At 43.8% G+C, this 19,928-nt stretch overlaps 1 protein-coding gene across 1 annotated transcript in view; it reads left to right on the top strand.

The window, feature by feature from the left end:
* DNMBP (dynamin binding protein) overlaps positions 1 to 16,806 on the top strand; it is a 48,913-nt gene extending 32,107 nt beyond the window's left edge. The window contains exons 7-14 of the mRNA XM_068961297.1: positions 1,327 to 1,457; positions 2,509 to 2,613; positions 6,703 to 6,831; positions 8,591 to 8,923; positions 9,283 to 9,462; positions 10,864 to 11,062; positions 13,420 to 13,961; positions 15,189 to 16,806. Coding sequence (XP_068817398.1) covers positions 1,327 to 1,457; positions 2,509 to 2,613; positions 6,703 to 6,831; positions 8,591 to 8,923; positions 9,283 to 9,462; positions 10,864 to 11,062; positions 13,420 to 13,961; positions 15,189 to 15,374 — 1,805 coding nt within the window. The 3' untranslated portion in view covers positions 15,375 to 16,806. The remainder of the gene's footprint in view (positions 1 to 1,326; positions 1,458 to 2,508; positions 2,614 to 6,702; positions 6,832 to 8,590; positions 8,924 to 9,282; positions 9,463 to 10,863; positions 11,063 to 13,419; positions 13,962 to 15,188) is intronic.
* The last annotated feature ends 3,122 nt before the right edge of the window (positions 16,807 to 19,928 follow it).

Here is a 19,928-nt window from a genome sequence, read left to right as displayed (position 1 = left end):
GTGACAAAGCTTATAGCAATGAGTCTTTCCCAGGAGATAGGAAGACCAGTTAGAGAATGGCTGATCAGGGCAGTTCCTCCAAGCTGAGTGACTGCCTTCTCATCGCACTGAAGGGAATCCCTTTGGGTCCATTCTTGCATCTTTGCTCTGCATGTTTGCTTCCACTTAAGCTAGAAGTTTCTTGTCTTCTTTCAGAAAACCCCAGTCCGCCCACCTCTCTGGCCCTATCAGTCCTGCCTCTGTTCTGAGCCCCTCCCCTCACCCCTAAAACTGTGCGGTCAGTTGACAAAACACCCACTCTTTCTTTATGAGAGAGGACAAACTGAACCATGTCTTCTCTCTCGTGAAATCTCTCATCAAAACTTTGATTTTGAATACTCAATGAGTATAGCATGGTTACCATGCTATAATAAACTGGTCTATCACTCATATACTCAAAGAATCTATAATGTAGCCTCTCTGCCTGTCTCTCCACTATTCTGCATATTTATCTAAAATCATTTCCCCCTCCTGCTTCAGCTATGTCACCCATGTTTATGTGTAATGTTGGCTGTGGCTGTTAAAGCCCTCTGGCCATCGAGCCCTTGGTCTTGGTTCATATCTCGTCATATAATGTCATCTTCATCTCCTGCAACAGTTAAGTGTGCTTTTCTCTCCCACCCAGACTTCCCTTGCTACCTTTCTACTGTTATTTCTGGGGTTTTCTGCAGACTGACTGATGTATGACACACAGTCAGACAACTCCTGCATAGCATTTCACTGTGTGAGATGATTGCATATAAATATCTCATTTGTGTATGAGACCATTTAAAGTGGGCAGGTACTGTTACGGTCTTCATTTTATTAGAAAGGAAAATGAGGCTCAGAGAAATTAAGTGAATTATTTAAGGCCACACTTTTTTTTTTTGGCCATGCCTCACAGCTTGTAGGATCTTAGTTCCCTGACTAGGGATTGGACCTGGGCCCTGGCAGTGAAAGTGCATAGTCCTAACCACTGGACCATCAGGGAATTCCATAAGGCCACGCCTTGATGAAGCAACAGACCCAGGCATTGAACTCAGAGGTTGCCTTGACTCCAGATCTTAGGCCTTTTCCCTTGTACCTCCACGACCTTCCTTCATTGTCTCTAATCTTCTCCAGTCTCTGCTGTTCTCTGGGTATCCGATCTGTCCATAAATGGTGATTTGGATTAATATTTTGTGGGCTCAGTCATAAGCTCATTGAAAATAAGCACTAGCTCTAGTTTGGGTTGTTAGTCTCGTTTGTAGCCTATATCCATGCTTGGAAGAGAGCTTTCTCCACTCACCAGTTTGACTCACTCCCCAGTTCTCAAGTACCGAAAGGGTGATGAAGATAGCCTCATGGAGAAAATTTCCAAACTGAACATCCACTCCATCATCAAGAAATCCAACCGGGTTAGCAGTCATCTGAAGCATCTCACTGGCTTTGCTCCACAGGTGAGGTTACTGCCCTTGAAGGTTCACCGTGTCTTTGGCTGCTTTTCAGGGCTCCACAGGGCAGCCTACATGCTGTGAATTGGTAAGATTCCCCTCTTAGAATCCTCTTGGTGTTTGCTAGCTGGGAGATAAAACATCCTGCAGCTACTATTTGTTTGTTTGGCTGCCTTGGGTCTTAGTTGTGCCATGTGGGATCTAGTTTCCTGCCAGAGATTGAACCCAGGCCTCCTGCATTGGGAGCATGGAGTCTTAGCCACTGGACCATCAGGGAAGTTCCTTGATTGTTTATTTAAATCTACTGCCCCCCACAACCCTCCATCTGAGCCTTAAGCTGCTTACAACATGTACAAAGACAAATCAGGAAGCCAAGTCTGTCACCATGTAAGAGTTATCATGGTTTGACACCCATAAGGAGTTTATCATCTGTTTGGGGAGACAAAATTGTGGACACGTGAGGGTAGAAGGGATTTAGGAGATCACCTAGTTCAACGCCATACATCACATGTAAGGAAATGTAAAGTCTAAAATCTGAGTGACTTGTAAAACAGCCACAGAGAAGATCCAGAGTCTCCAAACTTCATGTGCTGAACCATGTGAATGTGATTACAGTCAGTGGAAAATACCAACTAAAGAATCAGTTGCTAAGCTTTGCAGTTTGATCTCTACACAGTATGTTACTTAAGTAAACAGGAGCTCTGTGAGAGTGAGCTTCATGTTGGCAAGATTTAATCTGAGCTTTAAAGGAGATGGGCAGGTTTGGCATAGGGAGAGGGAGGGCAAACCTGGCCAGTTAGCAGCACCGGTGAAGCCAACAGCCTGACCAGCAGGGGGTTTTTGTCAGGAATAGAGGGGGGTTGGGTGGAGACAGGTGTGCCTGTGTATACTCAGGAGCTCTGTGAAAGCCTGGAGAAGTGCTTAAATCCAATTCCATATGATTCAGAAACATCAAAGGCTTAAAATTTACACAAAAGATGTGCTTAAGAAAGATGCATTTCTAGTAAAATCAACTGAGGGAGAGTCCAAATTTGCTAACAGCACTTATTTTGAACAGATTAAAGATGAAGTATTTGAAGAAACAGAGAAAAACTTCCGCATGCAAGAAAGATTAATCAAATCTTTTATCCGAGACCTGTCTCTCTACCTCCAGCACATCCGGGTGAGTAAAGACCTTGTTAGAATTGCTGACAGTGTAATTCCAGCCATTCTCCTATTCATCCGGCATATTGCTTAATGAACGTGGAATAATCTGGACTCAAATGACCATTATACCATGACAAGCTTTTTATTGGGATTCTTGCAGATTATTTGAAAGGTAAACAGAAGATCAGCACGGTTGTATTCATAATAAGGGGACCTAGCTCTTTCCTTCATCTCTTTCAGTCTTCACCCTTTTTTCCCTGTTTCCTGTATCCAGTTACATAAGAAGCACTCATCATAGTTCATTTTGTCAGAATCATTTTGAAGATCAAATAGTAAGAGAATGGTTCCTATGGAGGGGGGCGTACTTCCTAATAATCATATTCATCTACAACTGTCCGTGGCCCTCGAAGGCTGTTAGAGCCACTAACACGTCTAGAGAGTTGGAAGAACTTAGGAGATCATGGAGGCCCCGTCTTCCTTGCCTGAGGCAGGGCTTCCTTCATGAAGTCAGATCCAGGACTTTCTCTTAAAGCTGTAATTTCACTGCTGATTTAATAGAAATTAGGGCTTCCCTGGTAGCTCAGCTGGTAAGAATCCACCTGTAATGCAGGAGACCCTGGTTCGATTCCTGGGTCAAGAAGATCCGCTGGAGATTTAATAGAATAGTGTTTAAATAAATATACCATATACCGCTTTCCCTCACACAGGAAAATCTCATACTGTGAAGTAATTTCCTTTAAAAGAGATCCTTTGCTTTTTAAAAAAATTATTTTTTCTTATTATTATCATTTTTTAACTAAGTAAAATGGTGCAGAATTTAAAAACTGCCAAAGGAATGTTGTTGTCATTCAGGTCCTAAGTCATGCCCAGCTCGTTGTGACCCCATAGACTGAAGCAGACCAGGCTTTACTGTCTATCACTATCTATCAGAGTTTGCTCAAATTCATGTCCATTGAGTTGGTGATGCTATCCAACCGTCTCATCCTCTGCTGCTTTCTTTTCCCTTTGCGTTTAGTCTTTGCCAGCATCAGGATCTTTCCCAATGAGTCAGCTCTTCACATCAGGTGGCCAAAGTATTGGCATTTCAGCTTCAGCATCAGTCCTTCCAGTGAATACTCAGGATTGATTTCCTTTAGGATTGACTGGTTTGATCTCCTTGCTGTCCAAAGAACTCTGAAGAGTCTTACCCATTACTAAGTTCGAAAGCACCAGTTCTTTGGCACTCAGCCTTCTCTGTGGTCCAACTCTCACATCTGTACATGACTACTGGAAAAGCCATTGCTTTGACTATGTAGACCTTTGTTGGCAAAGTGATATCTGTGCTATTTAATACAGTCTAGGTTTGTCATAGCTATTCTTTCAGGAGCAAACATCTTTTAATTTTGTAGTCACTGTCCGCAGTGATTTTGGAGCCCAAGAAAATAAAATCTGCCACTACTTCTTTTCCCCCATCTATTTGCCATGAAGTGATGGGACCAGATGCCATCATCTTCATTTTTTGAATGTTGAGTTTTAAGGAAACTTTTCCACTCTCAAGGGGCTCTTTAGTTCCTGTTCACTTTCTGCCATTCGTGTGGTAATGTCTGCATACCTGAAGTTGATGGTATTTCTCCCAGCAGTCTTGATTCCAGCTTGTGATTCATCTAGCCCACATTCTGCATAATGTACTCTGCATATAAGTTAATAGGCAGGGTGACAGTATATATAGCCTTGATGTACCCCCTTTCCCAATTGTGAACCAGTCCATTGTTCCATGCCTGGTTGTAACTGTTGCTTCTTGACTTGCATATAGTTTTCTCAGGAGACAGGTAAGGTGGTCTGGTATTCCCATCTCTTTAAGAATTTTCCAGTTTGTTGTGATCCACACAGTCAAAGACTTGAGCATAGTCAATGAAGCAGAAGTAGATGTTTTTCTGAAATTCTCTTACTTTTTCTATGGTGCTATGGATGTTGGCAATTTGATCTCTGGTTCCTCTGACTTTTCTAAATTCAGCTTGCACATCTGGAAGTTCTCGGTTTACATGCTATTAACTTAAGTCATTATATTTCTTTTTCTGTGATTAGGGTGTATATGAGGGCATTTCTATTATTTAAATCATTAGTTATCTACTAATCATTAGTTATCTATTGCAGCTTTACAGTGTTGTGTTCATTTCCCCTGTACAGCAAAGTAACTCGGCCACACGTAGATGTGTGTCCCCTCCTCCTTGGATTTCGTTCCCATTCAGGTCACCACAGAGCTTTGAGTACAGTTCCCTGACTGTATACAGTCAGTTCTCATTAGTTATCTGTTTTATACATAGTAGTATATATATATATCCCATTCTCCTTCCCAGCTTGGTATTCACACATTTGTTCTCTACATCTGTGTCTCTATTTCTTCTTTACAAATCAATTCATCTATACCATTTTTCTAGATTCCACATATATGTGTTAATATATGATATTTGTTTTTCAGTTTTTTACTTATTTTACTGTGTATGGAGGAAATGGCAACCCACTCCAGTATTTTGCCTGGAGAATCCCCATGGAAAGAGGAGCCTGGTGGGCTACAGTCCATGGGGTCACAAAGAGTCAGATATGACTGAGCGACTAAGCACACTCCGTATGGATAGTCTCTAGGTCTATCCATGTCTCTCCACATGACAGTTTTGTTTCCGTTCATGGCTGAGTAAGATAGTAATATTCCATTATGTGTTTTCATACACCACATCTTTTTTATCATTCCTCTGTTGGTTGATATTTAGGTTACTTCCATGTTCCAGCAATTGTAAATAGTGGGACAATGAATATACAAATCGTGTGTATCTTTTTGAATTATGGTTTTCTTTGAGAATATGCCCAGGAATGGGATTCATGGGTCATACAGTAATTCTGATTTTAGTCTTTTAAAGAACCTCCATACTAGTCTCTTGGGCTTCCCTGGTAGCTCAGATGATAGAGAATCTGCCTGCAGTGCAGGACACCTGTGTTTGATTCCTGGGTTGGGAAGATCCCCTGGATAAGGGAATGACTATCCACTCCAGTATTCTTGCCTGGAGAATTCCATGGAGAGAAGAGCTTGGCAGGCTACAGTCTACAGGGTGGGGAAAAGTCAGACACACTGAGTGACTAACACTTTCATATTGTTCTCAACAGTGGCTGTATCTTTTTACATTCTGGGGGCACTTATTTATTGATTTAATGTTCTTTTCTTATTGACTTACAGTACTTTTGTATATGTTGGAGGAAATAGCCTTTTATTTGAGATGATGGTTTACAAATATCACACACATGCACACACCCCAGTTTGTTGACTTTTGAATTTACTTAAGATTTTTTTGTGTGTAGAAGTTTTATTTTTGTGTAATCTAATAAAACTTTTATGGCTTCTTCATTCCATGTCATACTTTAAAAGGTCTTTTCCATTCCAAGTAATTTTTAAAAGATCTCCTATGTTTCAGTACTTTTATCATTTTATATTAAAGTCATAAATCTAGCTGAAATTTACATTAGCACATAAGGTTTGAGGTAGGAATCCAGCTTTTTGCTTTTTATCTAGTTGTCATTAGCATTTATTGAGTAATCCCCACTTTTTGATATGCTTCCTACATTTCTTTTGAATAGCAAACTCTCCTTATTTTAAAATTGTGATTAAGGGGTCTTCCCTGGCAATCCAGTGATTAAGACTGCGTGTCTATTGCAGGGGGTATGAGTTCTATCTCTAATTGAGGAACTAAGATTCTGCATGCTGCAGGGCGTGGCCAAAAAAAAAGAATAAAAATTGGATTAAGTAAAGATCGGAGCTTATAAGACGTTTCAGGAGCACACTGGCTTAAAGTGAGAGATTTGACCAAGTGTATTTCCCTTGCCTTAGGGCTCTTCCCTACAGTTCCTCTAATTTTGTTGTCTCCCTATTGACCATTTCCCGCCCCCCCATGCTTTCTAAATACATAGCAAGTGTACACCAGAGCCCCCAGGTCTTAAAAGGCTTGTCTCCATAGCAGTGGGTGATAGCCCTTGGACGGGCAGGTCAGTTTGGTTCTGACTGCTAACTGCTGTCTCGGGTGGATGATGGAAGCCGGAAGTTCTGTCTGGTCTTACCCATGTTTGTACCTGGCCGCAGGAATCGGCATGTGTGAAGGTGGTGGCTGCCGTGAGCATGTGGGACGTGTGCATGGAGAAGGGACACAGAGACTTGGAACAGTTCGAGAGGGTGCATCGCTACATCAGTGACCAGCTCTTCACAAACTTTGTAAGTGACTCTTCAGCCCACTTTTCTTGCATTGGCCCTTTTCCAAGGCTTCTCTCTAATATCCGGCTCTTGGCGAAGTTCATGCCATAGAGACATGCTTCCATGGACCAGGAGTCCCAGTGCCCTTTAGTTAAATTCATATCAGGATTTTATATTCAGAATGTGGCTTTCAGTCAGTCAGCTAAAAGGACAGGTAGGACCTGCATATATGCAAAGAGATTTTTTTTATAGCTAGGGACCAGCCCAATTTCAGGGGACAGAGGAAAACTAGGAAATTTAATCTAGTATCACTGTTGATAACTGACCAAAAGAAAACAACTAAAGGATTAATGATTTTAAAAGGAATATTTTGGCACAGTTAATAGTTTAACAAGTAGATCTTTGAAATGGCACAAACTACTTTATGAAGACTACTAAATGTCAGATTGCTTGGGAAACTCTAAATGGAGAGAGAGAGAGAGAGATCCTGAGTAGAAATGAATGGGCTTTGATAGTATCTTGGAGGTCTCTGGATGCTTGAGGCTAAGAAAACATGATAGTTGGGAAGCTTACAGATATTCTGACAGTAGCATCTTAGTAAAAATTTACTAAGTGCCTATTTATGTTCTTTTTGTATCCATATTGCGCCCTTGATATCTATCCCTTTAGAATTAGACAAAAATCTTTGAAAAGTGGAAACAATTATTAAGTAGTTATGAGTAGAAGATACGATGGGTGTGTGAAAGTTTCTGTACCCCAGATTTATGTAACCACTAAATCTTTTTATTTTTTATTGAATTATGGTTGACTTACAATATTGTGTAAATTACTTCGGTATAGGAAAGTGACTCAGTTTTATATGTGTGTGTGTGTGTATATTTATATATTCTTTGTCATACTCTTTTCCATTATGGTTTATCACAGGATATTGAATATAGTTCCCTGTGCTATACAGCAGGACCTTGTTGTTTATCCATTCTGTATATACAGTTTGCATCTGCTAATCCCAAACTTCCATGTCTTCCCTCTTCCACCCCCTTCTACCTTGGCAATCAGCAGCCTGTTCTCTGTCTCTGATTTTGTTTTGTGTCATAGATAGGTTCATTTGTGACAGATTTTAGATTCCACATATAAGTGGTATGATACAGTGTTTGTCCTTCTGACTCACTTCACTTAGTGTGGTAATATCTAGGTCCATCCATGTTGCTGCAGCTGAGTAGTATTCCACTGTGTTTATGTACCACATTTTCTTTATCCTGTCATCAGTCGAAGGGCATTTAGGTTGTGTCCATGTCTTGACTATTGTGAATAGTGCTGCTATGAATACATGAGGATGCATGCATCTTTTTGAATCATAGTTTTGTCTGGATATTTGTCCAAGAGTGGGATTGTTGGATCATATGGTAATTCTATTTTTAACAATTAAACCTTAAGTTAAATTCAGGCTATGTATAGACATGTACACATAAGTGATACCAGACAGATGGTCACATCTGGGTTATAATGCAACATCATGTTAATGTATGTAGTTGGGCATTTATTGTCAACTGTGGAGCTGTTTTGCATACTCTTTGGTGTGTGCAGATTGTTGGGTGAAGAGTTACAAGCTGAGAAGCTTTGTGTGCAGACATCTGGTATCAGGTAGGCAGAACACTGTTGGATCTGCACAGGTTTAGCTTGGAGCAAAGCAGGTGGTCCAGGATGTAACAAAAGCCACCTGGAGAGTGTTCTAAGAATAACAAATTTGAGACTGAACACTGTGCCTTTCTCTTTTTCACAGAAAGAGAGGACAGAGCGGCTGGTCATCTCTCCCCTGAATCAGTTACTGAGCATGTTCACAGGACCCCACAAGCTGGTGCAGAAACGCTTCGACAAGCTTCTGGACTTCTATAACTGTACAGAACGGGCGGAGAAGCTGAAGGACAAGAAAACCCTGGAGGAGCTGCAGTCGGCGCGGAACAACTATGAGGCCCTGAATGCCCAGCTGCTAGATGAGCTGCCCAAGTTCCACCAGTACGCGCAGGGCCTCTTTAGCAACTGCGTGCATGGCTACGCTGAGGCCCACTGTGACTTTGTGCGTCAGGCGCTGGAGCAACTGAAGCCGCTGCTCTCGGTGAGACCCTCCCTCCCCATGGAGAAGGGGACTCCCAGGTTCTCCCCAAGTTTTTTGGGCAATGCATGTCAGGATTGTCAAGCCATTATTAAGCTAGGCAGGTTAACTATGTCACTGGGTCAAGCTCATTGGGAACTGGAATTCCTGATGCCTTGACAGTGCTGGGGATCCCATGGCCTTGAATGGTCTCTTTCCACCCTGAGCCACCCTGGAGGAGCTGGGCTGCTGGGCCTGCGGCCCCCTGGCTACAGTGTTGGTGGCTCACACTTGAGGAGTTTCAAGGAGACTGTGCCAATCCTGGGGTCTTTTACGTGTGTTCTTTTCTCCCCTCTGTCTCTGATCTTGTGCCTGGACTCAAGCTACTTAAAGTCACCGGCAGGGAGGGGAACCTGATTGCCATCTTCCACGAGGAGCACAGCAGGGTCCTGCAGCAGCTCCAGGTTTTCACCTTCTTCCCAGAGTCTCTTCCCACCACCAAGAGACCATTTGAGAGGAAAACCATGGACCGCCAGTCCACCCGAAAGCCGCTCCTCGGCATGGTGAGTGCAACCAGCGACGCTCATATGGCCTGGTGGTTAAGCTGTGAACTCCTGAGCAAGACCACCTTGGTTCAGATCACAGTTCTGACAGTGACTCACTCTGTGTCCTTGAGCCTCAGTTTCCTCATGTCTAAAGCACCAATAATCGTTCTAGGTACATCATAGGGTTGTTTTGCAAGTTAAACGAGTTAAAGTATGTAGAGCACTTAGGTGTTAGCCTGGTACATGGTAAGCATTATTCGAGTAAGCTATCATCAACATTATTGATTGACTCAGCTCTGTCTCTACCAGTTAACAATTTAATGAATTTAAATATTTTATAATAATTGGAGAACAAAGGTTATTGAGTTCAAATCTGTCATGTGCTCATTCTTTCTTTACTTACTATCACTAGGCATCAGCAGTATGCCAGCTGGTACAGACTTCAAATGCCCTCTGCAAAGCATTCTTGGGGCCTAGTCTCTACAGTGAAAGAAGCTAATAAAGGATTAATATTAATACTTTGGTCAGTCAGTTAAGGGAACTGGTTTAAGGATATGTTAATTCTGCCAGGCTCCCTATTTTTGATCAGGTATTGGAAAAATTATCATCTGATAAACTGCCAGATAGTTATTGGCTGATCACTTTTTACCTGGAGTTATTTTCGTTTTGAACCCAGTTCTACATTCTGAAAAGTAGGGTAAACCATGTGGGGTCATAATCTACAAGACTGCTGATCTGTCTCTGCTTCAGTATTTTTGTCCCATATAATCCCGTAGACTGTAGAGCAATTACCTTTCAATTAAAAAATAATTTTAAAAATTTTTATATGATTTTAAAGTGAGTGAGTGTCTGTCACTCAGTCATGTCCGACTCTTTGCAACTCCATGGACTATAACCTGCCAGGCTCCTCTGTCCATTGGATTCTTTAGGCAAGAATACTGGAGTGGGTTGCCATTTCCGTCTCCAGTGATCTTAAAAAAGGGTATCACATTTTTTATCACTTTACTTTTTCTTATTTTATGAATATTATTTGTTTTTAGAGATGAGAAGCCAAGATAAAGTCTCAGTTGTTTAGAATCATATAGCAGAATACAAGGAGACCTACTCATATCACTTAGATATTTTGATTCTTTAGGTGGCAGTTTAACCACATATTTTAATCACAGGACAGAGCTAAAACTAAGGATGTGTTACATTTTCTTACTCTAGCTGTAAAGGCACGAAAACATGACCTAAGAGATTATGGTTTTCCCCAGCCACATAGGCTGACTCAGTGCAAAAGCATGTGATGGGAGCTGGGAGCAGCTGGCTGTCATTGCCTCCGTTTCTGAGACTGACAACATGCGTGATCACATACGGCTACTGGGGTAACAGCCAGGGAGGGGTCTAGCTGATGGCATCTCTCGTATTTCCTGTCAGCCAAGTTACATGCTCCAGTCGGAAGAACTTCGAGCCTCACTCCTGGCAAGGTATCCCCCTGAGAAGCTCTTCCAGGCAGAACGGAACTTCAATGCAGCCCAGGACCTGGATGTCTCACTTTTGGAAGGTGACCTAGTGGGTGTGATCAAGAAGAAGGACCCCATGGGCAGTCAGAACCGCTGGCTGATTGACAACGGAGGTAAGAACAGTAGAGGACAGATTGTTGTTGTCTAGTCGCTAAGTTGTGTCTTGATTTTCTGCGACCCCATCGACTGTAGCCCGCAAGGCTCCTCTGTCCATGGGATTCTCCAAGCAAGAATACTAGAGTGGGTTGCCATGCCCTCCTCCAGGGGACCTTCCCAAGGATCGAACCTGTGTCTCCAGCAGGCGAATTCTTCACTGCTGAGCCACCAGAGAAGCCCCAGACACAGATTACCATGACTCTAAATGAGGAAAAGAGTGGTTTGGGCTGTGCCTGAGTCCTGTGTAGGCCAGCAGAAAATATGAGAGTCTTTGATGAAAGGGAAAAAGAAAGTGAAGTCACTCAGTCGTGTCCAACTCTTTGCGACCCCATGGACACCAGGCTCCTCCGTCCATGGGATTTTCTAGGCAAGAGTACTGGAGTGGGTTGCCGTTTCCTTCTCCAGGGAACTTCCCGACCCAGGGATTAAACCCAGGTTGCCCACATTGTAGACAGACGCTTCCCGTCTGAGCCACCACTTGATCTTAGCCAAACCTTAAAAGTTTTCTCCATCTAATGCTCAAGTCATTATAGAGCAAAACCAGTTTTTTATTTTATTTTATTTTTTGAAAAATTCTAGAGAAGACTCTGGAATTACTTCACTTGCAAGATGCCTTGTTTTACATTTACAGGCACTGAATCCTGCCTGAAGGGTCCTTTGCCCTCTGCATCGCTGAGTGAACCATAAGTTCTTTACATGTGTTTTGTGAACATATGAATTTAAAACTTGTAAGATAGGATTTTTTGCGCCCCCCCCCCAAACATAATTTTATCTCATGACTACTTAGGAAATGACTTTAAAAACAGCTCACAGCTTTTTTCCCCCCTTCTTTCTGGTGGGAGTTGGGGTAGGGAAGGGGTACAGAATTGTTTTTGTAAAATACAAAGAATAATGCCAATCCATAATTCTTTTTCCACAGTTCCAAAATCTGAAAAGCTTTGAAAATCAGAGGGTTGTTTTTTTTTTAAAGAACTAGTTTGCCCAAACCTCCCATGATCTGAACTCATTTGGTGACAAACCTGAACAGATGATGAGAGGCTGTTTATGACGCTTACTTTTTCCCTTTTGGTGTGACTAGTCATGTTTTGCTACAGAAACCTGAATGGGTTTGACTATGGGGTGTTGACCCAGTCCTAAATCTCCAAATCTGAATCCCATAATACATCTGGCCCCAAAAGTTTTAGAGAAGGATTGTGGCTTCTATAATAAACACCTGTATTCATACCATGAGAACTGAAAATTTTAATATTTCTCAGTTTCTTTAAAAGTGTCTTGTGGATTTTTTTTCTCCTTTCCCAGCCCCCTGTTCTGCTTACCCAAAATAATAAAGATTGAAGTGGGAAAGGCAGGACAAAGGAAGGGGCCCCCAGGGCGATGGCAGGTGAGAGCCACTGATAGACCGATGGCCTCTTGGTGAAGATTCAGACTGTGTGAGCTCCTCTGTCCTTGGGTTCCTAGCTCCACAGTCCTGATGACTAAAGGCGTAGCAGGAAGCCCACAGCATCAGGGTCAGCTCTTAGACGCTCCACCCCTTGCTGTCTACCTAGGGGACTTCTCGCCATCACTCAGAAAAGAGAACACATGCAAGCTGGCTTTTTTTTTAGGTCCAGGAAACACACTGACGGTCAAGACAGATGACCCTTGCTCAAGTGGAGGTTACATACTCCCGGTCCCTGCCTAACAGATAATACTTTCTTATTCAGTATTATAACAGTGTTTCCTATAGGTTAGAGATCTCAGTTCCTAATTTGTGCTAAAGATTTTAGCTGAAGGCCCTCTCTGTCCTCATCTTAGGAAATTTATTGACATGAACACGTTTGGTGTGTATTCTAACTAATATAAGCAGTTTCCTACTCTAGTTCTCAGTATTCCCACCGCATTCCTAAACCAGGGGTGGAGAGGGCAGGGAGGCATATGGGAGGGGCTCTGTCAGGCTGAGGACGGTTTTTAAATCCTTTTTAACCACACTCTACGGACTTGAACACATCCTTAGTGAAGTCTTCCCCTTACCTTTGCTCCCATAGTTTGGCGCTCTTGTTAAAATGTCTTCATCTGCTCATGCTCAGGCGTGTGGTTCTTTTTGTTACTGTCTCTCAGTTCTCAGCAAAGCCCCTCGTCACTCACCTGTTGGACCGACAGCCACAGTGTCTGGTCTCTGCCATCCGCTTTGTGCCCTGGGATGATGTCTGTTCTCTTCGTCTCCTGACGTCTTATTCCCTCTCAGTATTGACCTTAAGCCATAGTTTCCCCTCTGTTGATTTCCTCCCGGCTCCTCCCACGAAAAGCTCTTGGTGTTTGTTTTTCCTCCCCGCAGTCACCAAGGGCTTTGTGTACAGCTCCTTCCTGAAGCCCTACAACGCGCGCCGCAGCCACTCCGACGCCTCCGTGGGCAGCCACTCCTCCACCGAGTCGGAGCACGGCAGCTCCTCCCCCAGGTTGCCACGGCGGCAGAACAGTGGCGGCACCTTGACCTTCAACCCCAGCAGCATGGCTGTGTCCTTTAGCTCAGGGCCTTGCCAGAAACAGCCTCCAGATGCATCTTCCCAGACAGAATTTGACCAAGGAACTCTCAGCGCATCCTTGAACTCAGAGGGCAGTCCTTCCAGATGCCCCTCGGACCCAGACTCCCCCTCCCAGCACAGGCCGTGGGACTCGGGTGATGCGGTCAGAGACCTTCACCAGCCTGCCCCTACCCTGAGGAACTCCCGAAACTCTAGGCATCCAGAAATGGCTGGTTCCTCCATGTCAGGGCGTAACGGGCAGGGTCGAGACCTCATAAAAGCAGGCGCAAGAACAGCGCTGTCTCTGGATGACAGACATGAACAGCCAGAGAGTAGCGAGGCAGAAGGCAACCAGGTGAGTGCGCTCGGTTTCCATGGTTACTGCGCTGTGTGTGGATGCAGGTGATGAGCTCTCAGGAGTGGGCAAGGCCTGACCCGGCTGGGGGTGACCCTGGAGATGGGCCCACAGATAAATCCTTAAAGGATTTCCAGAAGCTCACTGCTGTGAGAGTGGGCAGCCCCACTCTTCTGGACCTTCGGTGGCTGATTTTGCAGGCTGTAGTGTTGTGGGGCGTTTACCAGGTGTCACCATGAAGCTTTTCACACTTTTCCAATGCACTTCCAATGATTCTTCCATTGGTATAAAGTCTGCTGTTTAACTCATCTACTTAGCTTCTCATTCAAGTAACTAAATTTCTAGAATTCAGGAATAGAATTCTGATTGTTTCAGTTTTTCCTGTTCTTTTTGTAATGGCCCCTTCTTTGTATCATAAACATTTTAAACCTACATATTTTAAAGCCACTTTCACATCCACAGCTGAGGAATCCCTGGCCACCTGCCTTTGCTCACTTGCAGCAATGAGTCTCCAAGTGTGTCTTACCTTTGTCGGAGAGCTCTCTGTGGTTCTGACAAGCCCAGGACACACACCCCAGCTCTGGCCCCACCAGCGGGCTGGTGGACATGGACCAGGAAATGACCCTTTCTGAGATTCTGACTTTGTGCAAGGATCTCAGTTCTGGCCTCATCAGCTCCAGTCCTTGAGCACCCTTGGGTGTGTGTTCATCTCTGTGCCCCTGTGGGCCTCATGGTTCCTCCTCCTGATCACTGACCACCACCCTCGCTTTGCATGCTAGCTCTGTTATGGGCACCTAGTGAGCACCCTTTCTTCCTTTGGGATTAGATGTGGGTTTTTTGTTGTTTTGTAAAGATTTTTAAATACATAATTTCTGTATATGAAAGAGCATCCTCATGTCTCATCTATCTTCCTTACTGACTGAAGCTTTTTTCCCCTTTTAAGGCAACTCTGAAAGAGTAAGTAAATTTTGGTTTTCTTTAAAGCTGTCCTATTCATTATGGTAGCCATCAGCCATATTTAATTTACATTTAAGTTAGGTAAAGTTAAAATTTAAGTTCTTTCATCTCACTAGCTGTTATTTCAAGTGCTCAGTTGCCGTGTGTCTAGGGGCTGCCATATTGGATGGTCCAGATACAGACGGTACCCATCACCCTGGGAAATTCTGTTGGGTAGCTTTGCTCTCAGATGTTTCCCATTTCCTAACTCACTTTCTCTCCCTCTCATAGGTCTATTTTGCTGTCTATACCTTCAAGGCACGGAACCCAAATGAGCTGAGTGTGTCAGCCAATCAGAGACTCAAGATCCTAGAGTTTAAAGATGTTACAGGAAATACAGAATGGTGGTTAGCTGAAGTCAATGGGAAAAAGGGTTACGTTCCATCCAATTATATCCGCAAAGCTGAGTACACCTGAGCCTGTTCTGCTTCCCACTCAACCTTGCTGCCTTCACTTCCTTCTGCTGAAGGGTTCTGGTATCCGCCAAGAGGGCTCCTGCTCCTGAGACACTAGCCCTGCCACATTGCTTAATCGTGGCACAGTGGGGCATAAGTCTTGTTCTCTGATTGGGTTGTCAGCCTTGATGCTCACTAGAATCTCTAGAATTTGAAATGGACCTTGGTGCTTGCAAGTGATTCAGTGACCGTGAAAAGAGAAGCAAGTCCTGGGGTCAGCCTTTGGAAATGAGAAATTTCCAATCAGAAGACCAGTATCCAATATATGCTAGAAGCTGTGCTATAGCATTAGAAGAAGTTGATGTTGGTTGTGCCATATTGAGTGGGGTGGCCCCATGCTCCATGATCGACTGACCGGAAACCAACTTGGATGAGTTCTCTGGGAGCCCTTTCAGGCTGTGCCTCTGAATGTGGCAAGAAGTTTGTCAACATTGTACCAAATCTGGTGTTTTAAAACCTCAGTGTCTGGCACATGTTTGCACACACACCCCTTATTTCTAAACATCCCTAAAACACTGCCATCTGTAATCTTTTTCTTATTTATTTCACCATATTTCCAGATTGGGCAAAATTCAACTATTGAGTCAGCTAAAAACGTTCATTTGGGTTTTTCTGTAAGATCCAGTGGAAAATCCCAGACGAACTTTCTGGCCAACCTAGTACTTCTTTCTCCTTTTAAAAGATGTTTAGAATCTTCCTTTCCCCTGAACTTTCATATGAAAGGTTCACTTCCCATTAGGTGCTATCCTCCACACCTTGCTGACACCATCTCTGTACTGTCTGTGTACAGTAATTTTTCCTGGCTTCTTTCCTGAAGCTGAATAGCTGATAGACTTTTTTGGGAGAACGGGATCAGAGCTCCCACTGTTCCCTTTGGGGGATTCATTCTGCAGTGGGCTGAAGCCAGTCCAGCCCAGAGGGAGACTGGATGCCTCTCCCCTTCCTCCACACTACTGTCCACAGATGAAGAGACCGTAATGCACGTTTATCTCATTTGAATCTGGGTAAACAGTCCAGAAGTAGCTTATCCTAGAGTTGGAAATAAGCATTCTCTGTTTCATCAGCCCCCCTGCTTCAGAGACCATGGTCTAAGCCAAACAGAATCTAAAGTGCCTGATTGTACCTCCTCCACCTCAGGAAGATGTTTCCTGATCCTAACACTAAGATTCCCCCCTGAAGTTTGTATGTGAGCAGGGCTCTTATTCTTAAGGTCTGCCCCAGATTGAAAGCCTGCCTTGGAATAGGAAATCATGAATTTTGTCTTGCAAGAAAGGGCATAAAGAACAGCTTACAGCCCTTGCTCCTCCAAATGCACCTTTACCTTAAAGTCATGAGTCAGGAGACACCTGGGGGCTCCTTGGCCACCCCGGGGTCTGCTGGTCAATCAGAAGGCAGCAACGCAAAAGTCTCTCGTGAATAGTGTTTATACCTAGAGATGTTTATATTTAAGTAGTTATTTTATAAATAAAAGCATTTCAAGGGCCATAAGTATGTTTTCTTGATTTTCTTCCTGGTTTAGCCTGAACCACCTCATGTTTCTGGGGGTACCTTCTTGACGATTCAGTGGTGCTCAGATTTTAAGAAATGGGAGAGGCTAAGTGAAGAAACTCAAGTCAGGAATTCCTTTTCAAATATGATTTCAGCAGAAACACTCTATACTCAAAATATGTCCATGCTGCATTTTAAGCCATTTCGTGCAGTAAAATCCTAGCAGAACAGAAGAGCTGGGAATTCTGAGAGGTAAGTATTTCGCAGCCATTACAGATATGGAAACTGATGCACTAGTGCTGAGCTAACATAGAGTCAGACTGCAGCTCAAGCCAGGTTGGGTGTTGGGAGGGAGAAGTAGCAGGAGCGCTGGCCAAGGGGGTGCCCATGAAGCAGTTGCCTGAGACTGTTAAGGAATAGAGAACGCGGGTGAAAGGTAGACTCTGGAGAGAAAGCTTACAGGCCAGCGAGGCTAACTCTTATTTTACGAAGAAGGAAGATGGGGTCCAGTGACATTGTGACCTGCCCAAACCTTAACATCAAGTTTTTGATGTTAAGTTTTTGAGTCAGGCTGAGCCTTTCCACCCTGTTCGGAGCCAGACTGACTTCAGACACTCAAGTGCATTGTGACCTTGGCAACTTACCCAACCTGGGCTTCAGCTTCCTCATCTAACATAGAGATAATACTTGTTATCTGCCTCATGGGGTTGTGGTAAGGGTGGGATGAGTTAATACATAGAGAGTGCTAGGACATTGCCTGGCACATAGCAGACAATAAACTAAAGAGCCCCGGAGGTCCACATCAGGGAATTTAGATTTGATGAGAAACTCCTTGTTACCTAAGCTTCCTGAGCAGATTGCCTGTTTATAGGAAAGCTTAATGATAGTGGGATGATTTGAGGGGAGGACAGATCAAAGGTTAGAAAAATCTAATTAAAAAAAATTAACTGGCTTAGATTTCAGATTGCTTGTGAATGGAAAAAAGCAGCATCCTATAAAGATATGAAATTAGAGAAATGATGGAATCCTTAACAAAGGGGAGATCATTGGGATGGGAGCAAGTTTATGAGAAGATAAGTATTGTTTAACATGTCTGCTAGGTCTTTTTATTTTTCTATTGAAATGTAGTTGATGTACAGTGTTTCAGGTATACAGAAAAATGATTCAGTTATCTATGTATCAGATTTTTTTCTACTATAGGTTATTACAAGATGTTGACTTTCGTTCTCTGTGCTAATACAGTAGGTCCCTGTTGTTTATCTGTTTTATATACAGTGATGTGTATCTGTTAATTCCAAATTCCCAATTTATCTCTCCCCTTCTCCCCTTTGGTAGACCATAAGTTATTTTCTATGTCTGTGAGTCTATTTCTGTTTTGTTAATAAGTTTGTCATTTTGTTAGTTTCCACGTATAAGTGATATGGTATGATGTTCATCTTTTTCTGACTTAATATGATATTCTCTGGGTCCTTCTGTGTTGCTGCAAATGGCTTTATTTCAGTCTGTTTTTGTGGCTGAGTAGCATTCTGTTGTATGTATGCACCATATCTTTACCCATTCATCTGTTGATGGACACTGGTTATTACCAGGTCTGGACTGTTTTGTAAATAGTGCTGCTGTGAACATTGGGGTGCATGTATCTTTTTGAATCGAGAGTTTTTGTGTTTTGCAGATACATAGGCCCAGAAATGGGATTGCTGGGTCATACGAAAGCCCAATTTTTAGTTTTGTTTGTTTTTTATATATCACTGTTTATTTTGAAGATGACAAATGGAAGTTTAAGGAAGGTTAAGCAAGTAGCTCTAGACCACACAGCTAGCAAATGGCAGAGCAGGGCTGCAAGGCGTGGTTCTCCCATTTACTGCATGTACCGTAAGTAGGATGAGGTGCTGGCCAGGCTGCAAGCTGAGCCGCCTGTGCCTGGGTAGTGCAAACCAGACAAGGTAGGTGTCCTTAGTGAGTTTTCAGTCCATGGCTGATGAAGATGCCAGGAAGTTCTCTGGGTTCTGCTCTGAAGGGCAGCTGCGTGTCTCTTCCCTGCTCAGCAGGCTCCTGTCCTTGCTGGCTCAGGCTGCCCCCCACCTTGCCAGGGCTCTCTGGCAGAGGTTGCACACTGCCAGCAGCCGCTGCTGCTGCGCTGGGAGAACAAGGGCTCCACCTACTGGAACTGCAGCCAGGCTCGCTTACCGTCCTTTTCCCCTCCATGCTGGTGGATGCTTCTCCCAGAGCAGGCCAGGCTGTGCTCCTTGCCAGCCTACCGTCCTGTACGTACCTTCAGGTGAGGAGCCTGCGCATTTCCCCCTATTTTTTAGTTTGTTTCAGGAACCTCCATACTGTTCTCCATAGTGGCTGCTAGGTCTTGCCTTTCTAAGTGTGGTCTCCAGACCAGCATCATCATCACCCGTGTAACCTGGGAGCTCACTGGAAAGGCAGGCCCCACCCTAACCTTACTAAGTCAGGGTTGCGGGTGATTTGTATGCACGTTAAACTTGAGAACCACCTGTATAATCTGTTTTTTTAAATATAACTTTCTGCTATTGGAAAGTCACTCAATTGTGTCTGGCTCTTTGTGACCCCATAGACTGTACAGTCCCTGGAATTCTCCAAGCCAGAATACTGGAGTGGGTAGCCTTTCCCTTCTCCAGGGGATCTTCCCAACCCAGGGATCAAACCCAGGTCTCCTGCATTGCAGCGGATTCTTTACCAGCTAAGCCACAAGTGAAGGAAAATTCCATGGACAGAGGAGCCTCATAGGCTACAGTCCATGGGGTCGCAAAGAGTTGGACACGACTGAGTGACTTCACTATTGGAAAAGTGTATATTAGTTGCCCAGTCATGGCTGACTTTGTGACCCCATAGACTATAGCACACCAGTCGGGTCTGTCCATGGAATTCTCCAGGTATGAATACAGGAGTGGGTTGCCATTCCCTTCTCCAGGAGATCTTCCTGACCCAGTGATTGAACCCAGGTCTCCTGCATTGCAGGCAGGTTCTTAACCATCTAAGCCACCAGGGAAGCCTACCGTTG

The sequence above is a fragment of the Capricornis sumatraensis genome, chromosome 23 (assembly GCF_032405125.1).
Source record: "Capricornis sumatraensis isolate serow.1 chromosome 23, serow.2, whole genome shotgun sequence".
Classification (NCBI taxonomy): Eukaryota; Metazoa; Chordata; class Mammalia; order Artiodactyla; family Bovidae; genus Capricornis; species Capricornis sumatraensis.
Note: the sequence above shows the minus strand (reverse complement) of the source record. Positions and strands in the feature narration are given on the sequence as shown.